Genomic DNA, 8,030 nt, shown 5'->3' on the forward strand with positions numbered 1-8,030 from the left:
TGCTGCTTGTGATAGTACCTCGCTATTGCTGTTTTTGTACCAAATGGACGGACGGGCTGAACTGACGCACTACGCAATGAGTTGCAGGCGGGCACCGTTCGTCATGCTACATATTGGCGCTTGTAGGTGTCGCCAGGCGACCAGTCAGTATTCGTCGTTGCCTGCCATGGTTGAGTCTATTTACCTTACAATCGACGTACCAGAAGCCATTCCGGAGAGGTTGAGAGGGAGGGAGGGAGGGAGGTCAATGGACAGATAAGAATCTAGGTCCGAAGAAGAAGACAAACATGTAGAATGCGAAAGACAGAGAAACAAAGTTGAAGAAAGAAGGAAGGCAGACAAGAAAAGAGGTCAATCAAGCAAGTGAGGGACTGTATCGCACGTGGGAGAAACATGTTGGCTTCAATGCCGACTTCTCCAATTGCCTTCCTTCTTCCCCGGGTTCGGACAAACATGAGCCATTTCCATACGACGAGAATGGTTCTGGGTATATCTACTGCAATACGGCCAGTTCGAGTAACAATAATGGACCCCAAGCGTACCTAGGGAAACAGAAAAGAGGATAAACAAGGACGAAACAACCTGGCAATATACAGTTGCCAACTCCTAGACAGACCGTCCCAATTGCCTTACGCGGACCCCATGATTGCTAGATAAAAAGAACAAGAGAAGAAACATACCCTTTCCGTCCATGTAACGAAACCCTTGCCAGCACTTGGTCCGAGCCGTCACAAAATCTACGCCTTCTTACTTGGTCCCTTCCAATGCTCAGAATTCCACCTGGTCATCTCAACAGGGGGGAAGAAGGGAAAAGGAGAAACCTGTCCCGGGAAATAGAACCAAGCAGGTGAGCTTACTCCCATCTTCCACCGCCACAACGAGTCTCATCATCCAAGGAACCAACAGAGCAAGTCTCTTCGTCTGCTGCCGCTGTTTCGGTAAATTCTCTCGACCCCCCTGGAGACAACCAATACCTGCTCACGAACGCTGCAAAATATCCAACCGCCACCAACCCAAAAAAAAAGAAAAAGAAAAAAAAAAAAAAAGACGCCAGACACCCATGCTTGCTTGCTCTGCGCACGCATACACATGCAATCTCGTAATAATTATCCGCCCTGAGCCTTGGCGACAGTCTTCACATCTGAAAGATATATGTCGCCTGCCTCGCCACTGACCCAACGGCGCCACGCTTCGTCATATGCATCCTCCAAGTCCCTGACCCATCTCCGAGTGTCAAACAGTGCACAAGTCCATTTGGCGTCGAACAGGGTCCTGCGCAACTCGGCCAGCCTCCCCTGGCCTTCTCCGTACGATCGATTGGTCATTTTGTAGCTCAGTCCGCTGGCTAGTCTCGTGGCAAGAGCCTCGTAATCGTCTTCATCCTCGGCTATCAGATCCTCGGCAGCCCTCGCACCTTCTTTGCCCCTGGGCAGAGCCCCTTTGAGGATAGAAGCTGCCATCCGTGAGCACATCTTGTAAGGATACCTTGGCAATGTTAGCAGCGGGGTGCTCGACCACAAACAATCCGCCGCCGTTGTGTGCGCGTTGCACTCGGGGGTGTCTAGAAACAGATCACAGACACGAGCCCTGGAGATGTGCTGCTGCTTGGGCGCGACATCTGTAAAGATGATACGCGAGGCAACCTCTTCACTAGCCCACTGCTTCGCTGTCCTCCGGAGATTGTTCTCGCCCAGTTCGGGGAATCGTAGAAGCCACAGTACCGCCTTGGGCACATTAGAGAGGATTCGCAACCATGACCTGAACGTTGCCGGGTCGATCTACATGATACAAGTCAATAAAAAAGAAATTTCATCCTCGGTGGGGATCTCTTGAATCAGTCATCTCATAAACTTACCTTGTAAAGTTGGTTGAAGTTACCAAGGATGACGGCGTCATCGGGGAGATTTGGAAACAACTCCTTCCGCATCTTCCACCTCCGCGACAATTCCTCTTCCCATGTTATGCCTCTCTCCTCAGCTCCGCTGGACTGTGCATGGTCGCAGCAGAAGAAAGTATCGCGGCAGAAGATGATGTTCTCCGAGTACATCCAATCCTCCTCTTCTGCTGACTCCTCATCGCGGAACACGTCCTCGAGGCTGATATTGCTCCTGACAGGCCGCAATGTCGACGATGGGATGGCCGTCTCGTCGGCGAGAAGATAATCGCACCACTCGGCCCCCAGCGTGCCTGCAAATCCCATGAATGACATCTGAATGGGTGCGGGCCTTGCCGCAAAAATTTCGTTCCGGGCGCCGCGCGTGTACCCGTTCAGGTTAACCAGGATGTGTATCCCATCTTTCACAATCTGATCCAGCAGCCTTTCGGTTGACCAACTACTGGCATCGTGGAAGACGGGCGCCTCCCGCTCGATTTGTTCGCGATGTGTAGATCGATCACTAGCCGTGGTTGCGTAGCAGAACGCTTTTGCGCGTTTAATGTCATGCATGCCGAAGACAGATTGCATTCTGGTGATGGTAGGTTAGCAGCGTGTTTCCTTTCACAAGCGGATGGAATACTTACAGGTGAGCTAGCGGATGATTGTTGAAGTCCGATGATATATAGCCAACGTTGAGATGAGGTTGCGGCGGAGCCGGCGGGGGATACACTGAGTTGGGCAGCCATGGAGACCTCAAGGTCGAGCACGAAATACGCAAAGCGTTACGCTGAGATATCATGCGAATATCCCTTGCACTCAGAGGACACGTAAAAGTGTGGAATGGTAAGACAGTGGGCGCAGATGGCACCGTCAGAGAGGCCGGGATACGCGGTCGAGGATAGCCGACTTCAGACACTCGGCCGCGAATGTATTTGTCCTGATACCAAAGACGAGTTGTTGCTTTGATGGACCGTTCCAGGAGACGAAGTAGCCGAGATCCTTCCCAGGAACGCCCTGCCCACTTCTGAACCTCAAGCTCGAGGTTGAGCTCTCCATCGGTCCGATCTGCACCGGCAGCGCGCAGCTGTGCTACAATGGCCTCGAGTGTGCCATTTCTCAGCACACCAGCGCCCCAGTGTGAGGACTCACCGAGCTGTCTGCTGACTATATCGGCCACGCGGCTGACCAGGCCGAAATTGGCAGCTGTATTCCTCGCATCTCGTAGCATACCACCTTCGTCGACATGCCAGCGATCGTATCTGTAGCCTGGAAAGACGATGCCGCCACGGTCTCGCCAGTCACAGACTGAATTCAAAGCCGTCGAAAGTCCACACACAGCCTCGGCAAAATTGGGATTGGCTTGCACAGCACGCTTGTAATACATTACAGCATCATTGATACGGCCACGATCCTTGACAGCATTGGCCAGATTCGTCAATGCAATATCAAAGGTGCCATCACACTTGACAGCCTGTTCGTACAGTCCAATAGCCATATCAAGCTGGCCGACATCCTTGAGGAGACTACCCAAGTTAGTATGAAGGTGGACATGCTTATTGTCAAGTTCCAGTCCATATTTATAGTATGCTAGGGCCAAGTCGAGGCCGCTCCCCGGGACTATGCCCGGGATGGAGTATGTTGCTGCTGCGCTTTCTCCCAGAGCCTGAGGCTGTGGGATTGCAGACTGCTGGACGCTCGCAAGAAGAATGCCTACATTGTTGGCAGTCGAGGGGCTTTCCGACAAGGAGAGTGATAAATAGTATAGAGCCAGGATATCACCAACGCCGGGTGGCTGTCTCATACGAGCTTGAATCAGACCCCCATGAGACATACCATCTTGGAAGATTTTAGCCAAGGATAGCAAGGAATTGCTTGTTGTCGATATTGCCGACTTCTTGGAGACTCCGTGAGGTACAAAACGCAGCCCAGGGAGCTCTCCGTTGTTAGTGAACACAAGTTGAGCCGTATGCCTCGCCTTTTCGGGCGGCAGCAGAAGAGGCCCCGCAGGAATGGTTTCCTGGCCATGACCGAGAAGCGCATTCGCGTTTCTAGGGGCAAGGACATAGTGTATCCTGTCTATCAAGGATTGAACACACTTGACCCCTCTTCCCGCGCTAATGAGCACTGCTTCCTCAAAGGCCTCTGACGCCTTACCAATCTCCTTCAAGGCGTAGAGCATGTTACCTTTGGCATGAACTAAGGCAACCATCCGCCCATTTTCGCTTCCCGGGACCCGATAGCCACTGGAGCCGTAACCCGGCTGGGCGGAGGGAGGGACAGGCTCTCTGGCCACCAGGTAATCTACAATTGCCGTATCCGTGGGTATGTTTTCCGTCGCGGAAGCATGCAAATCTGCCCCTTGCATGATCCTTTGGTGACCGGTATTGGAATGGTCTTGAATCCGCAGTGCACGTTGCACGCTGCTGATGATCCCAACAGCCTCCCGGCTGCGCTGCGCTGAGCAAAGAAGCCCAACGAGATGTTCCACAGCATCCAGATAGCTCGGTTTCTGTTTGACGGCTTCAAGCCAATGCTCCTCTGCTTCGCTGTTCCGGTGCAAACAGTATAGTGTTGCGCCCTTGTTGCACAACGCCTCAATATGACTAAAAATACGTTAATGCGACACAGCGTCTCGTGGGCTCATTGGGCTGTGCCAATATACTTACCTCTTGTCGACGACCAAGACCCGAGCAAACCACTCAAGAGCCTCTTCATACTTCTCAAGTCCGTAGTACAGGCAGCCCCCCAAGAGCATGCCATCAACCCACTGCCAGTCACTTTGTTCGCACAGATGGTGTAGCACATTTGCAGCTGTCATGGCACTGTGAACTGGTGAGCCGCCAGTCATGGGTCGTTGAAGCCCAGCTGAATGATAAGTGACCGGGCCTCCATGGGACAGCTGATGAAATGAGGCGTTGTGCACCTCTCCCAGTCTCGCAGCATGCCCAGCAGTAACATTGAGTAGAGGATCATAGGACCCTCCATGACCGCGAGGTAGCTGTGACACTGGTGGTGTCATGTGTTGGAGCGAGTTCGCGTGACCGAAGGATTGATGTCGACTAAAGGTTGAGGCGGTTTGCTTTGGAACAGAAGGAACTTTTGGATAAATTATCATCTTGGATGACGATCGACCAGATGAGCGAGCCGAAGCCGACTTTCTGTGAGCATGCAAATGGGCCAGTAGCTCGACATAGGTCCGGTGGGCGTTTGACAAAGCTTTTTCACGAAACCCAACGGAATTTGATGAATCAAGCATGCGCGATCCTGTTCCATTGTATGCGGATGAGTCGAGAGTCAAGGATTCGAGCCTTTGCGCGGGCGTTTGAAGGTTGTTCTGCACTAGATCTGGGCGGAAACCATGCCCAGCCGCCTGGAACATTGGCATGGAGGGATAAGGAGCTTGTGGATGAATATATTGGTGTGCGTGAATGCCGAACGCGGTAGCTTCCAGGCCCTGGGCGTTCATCTCTGGCCATGCCTGAGGAGGAGCCATGCCACCATTGTTGAATATAGTAGGCCCAGGAGATTGTTGATAGTTTGGTTGAATGACGGCGGGGACACGAAGCGAATTATTATATGGGTAGTAGGCCCCCGAGGGAACACTTGGCGCAGAGTCGACAGCCATGGCAGGCCGCAAGCCGTGGTCGGGGCCTTGACGCCAATTCATGTCATAAGCAAAGGAATTCATGTCGGCCGTATTAAAGCCTCTTGGTTCGGAAAAGCCAGTCGCCATCGCAGCAGCAGCAGCAGCAGCCCCACGCGGCAGCCAGGCCGGCTGGCCAGCCGCAGCATAGTCATAGTTGGTTGAGGCAGCTGGAGTCGAGGATAGGCTCGCGGCGCCGGAGAGAATCATGTGCTTGAGGGGCGGTGGCCCTGTAGCAAGCTGGGCGTGTGTCCCATCATACGCGGCGTCTATAATGCCATTTGGCGTTTTCCTCCTCAGGTAGTTTTCGTTCGAACTGGGGCCGCAAGACAAGTGGCCCGAGTGCGGCGGCTGTGAGGCACGGATCGGGAAAGCACGGTGTTGTGCGAGAAGACCATGCTTGGGGCCCTGATCGAACTGGTTGTGGTAAGCGTAAGACTGCTGCCGAAAAGAAGGGTTCGTCTCGAACGGGTTCGGGTTCGGCGTCGGCACCGCCTGGTGCACCTGGACTAGAGGCAGCATTTACGCAACGGCCGTCGTCGTCAAAGGAGTGCGAACGAGTGGGCGGCCTCGTCATAGCCTGCCGATTACAGCACGGCTGGGCGGAGGGGAGGCAGGATGCATTTGGAAAGCCAGAGACGTTTCCGGTGAGGCCTCACGCGGCCAAAAGCGAGACGCGGCGGGGACTTCTCAAATATCTCTTGACTTCACGGATTGTCCTCGCCCTCTTCGATTGCGGTGCGTCTTAATCTACGCTGTACAGGTAGACATGGGACATATGACAAGACAACGTTACTGTGGCTTGAGTTATAGAAACAGCACAGGCGACACGGAGACAAGGAGAGAGGAGACGACGACGACGACGAAAGAGAAGGACGAGGAGGAAAAGCGATACGGATGAGACGCTATATTCTGCAGAGGCTCGGCTCCGTCACAGGAATGGGCGGCTTGGAGAGCGATGCGGGCTGTTTGAGTCGACTGTCTCGATCGGCGGAGATGAAAGAAAAAGAAAAAAAAAGGGAGAGGGCGGTTGTCGCAATGCTGGACGCGAGCGCTATGGTCGATGCGCAACAAACAGATCTAATCCCAGACAACGCCGCAAACGCCTCGAGAAGAAAGGCAATAGAACGGTATGGTGGTGGGTTGGGGTTATAGTGTTAAGTTTCTGATATCTTTCTTCGGTTCGATGGAAAACTGGTTCAGTAGTGTGTAGTCGTCGTAGTGGAGTAGTAGTAGTAGTAGTAGTGGCTGGCTGGTCTACATTGAGCTGGTTTGGCGTGGGGTGGTCAATAGTCTGAAGTCTGGTAGGCAGGAGAGGAGGAAAAGAGAGAGAAAGAGAGAGAGAGAGACGTTATGGGACAGTTTAGATTCAGGTAACTCTAGTAACCTAGGTACTTTTAGCATGTCTGTCCACCCACTGGTACAGGTCTTAGCGTACCCGAGAAGATACATTGCATTAAACCTTGTATTTGACCTCTGTAACAGCCAGCCAGCCAGCCAGCCCGCCCGCCCGTTTGCCTCGCGACATAAATCCTTTTCACAATGGAAACCATTCAATATGCTCTTCCCATGCAACATTCATTTTTGGATGCTCGAAATTGACTATTTGCTCGCAATCTCTTCTTGCTCTCTCTCTCTTACTCTTGGAGTTTGACCATGCAAGAGACCAGTGCCTGGGTAGTTACAGGGTTTTCCGGACCAACATAATGGGTGGGTAATGTAATGACTGGGGCATGCTAAAAATGGGAGATTGATTTCGGGTCGCTGGATCGTGCGGTGGTGGTGGTGCCCAGGTGGTGGTGGTGGGGGTGAGGAGGCCGAAGGAATGGGAATTGATGGACATTAAGCGACAGGGTGTTGGGTAATGTAGGAGCAGTGACTGCAGCCAGTGTTGAATACTACCTATTGACTGCAGTCAGAATGTAGCAGCCCTCGAGCAGTTTTGGTATAGAATGTATTGAATAGCTGCACATATATATGGTAGCGTACATGTCCAAATACCCTGTATCCATCGACTGACAAAGCTCCGGGTATCGGTTCTTGTCTTCTTTCTTTCATCTTTTCATGATTCGTATTACTTTCTTGTGAGCGAAAGGCTACAAAGTGCATCCAATAATTAGGAATCGAAACAAAAAAAAAGAAGTCTGGTTGTAAGTGGTCAATCTTTCCTGTGTAAATTATGCACAACCTGCCTTGACTACCGTGTAAACATGTCGAATTATCTATGTATAAAGTATGAAGGTTAAGCTTATGTAGTAGGTAATGTAGGCAGGCTATGCAATGCAGTTGCTGCATTATCTGGGGTAATAATACCTGCATTTAGTTCAATCATTGATGCCTACCAGCTACCTGTATTTGTAAAGATGAGTAGGTAAATAACCCAAGTATTTGTGATTTGCTACGCCATACTTGTTGCCCCACGACGGTATTCGAACAGGTCGATATCTCCATCCTTACCTTTAGGTCCTATCTTGTCTCTCCCGTCATGCTCGTTCTCTCTCTCTCTTTTCC

The 8,030-nt window shown here is 51.9% G+C and overlaps 1 protein-coding gene across 1 annotated transcript; it reads right to left on the minus strand.

Moving 5' to 3' along the window:
• Positions 1 to 1,106: 1,106 nt before the first annotated feature.
• PFICI_08363 (uncharacterized protein) lies at positions 1,107 to 6,041 on the minus strand (the record flags this gene model as incomplete). Its single annotated transcript, XM_007836944.1, has 4 exons — positions 1,107 to 1,778; positions 1,856 to 2,465; positions 2,521 to 4,479; positions 4,543 to 6,041. 4 exons carry the CDS (start codon positions 6,039 to 6,041, stop codon positions 1,107 to 1,109), a joined length of 4,740 nt encoding a protein of 1,579 aa, XP_007835135.1.
• Positions 6,042 to 8,030: the final 1,989 nt, after the last annotated feature.

Source organism: Pestalotiopsis fici (assembly GCF_000516985.1).
Source record: "Pestalotiopsis fici W106-1 unplaced genomic scaffold PFICI_Scf_5, whole genome shotgun sequence".
NCBI classification, from domain to species: domain Eukaryota; kingdom Fungi; phylum Ascomycota; class Sordariomycetes; order Amphisphaeriales; family Sporocadaceae; genus Pestalotiopsis; species Pestalotiopsis fici.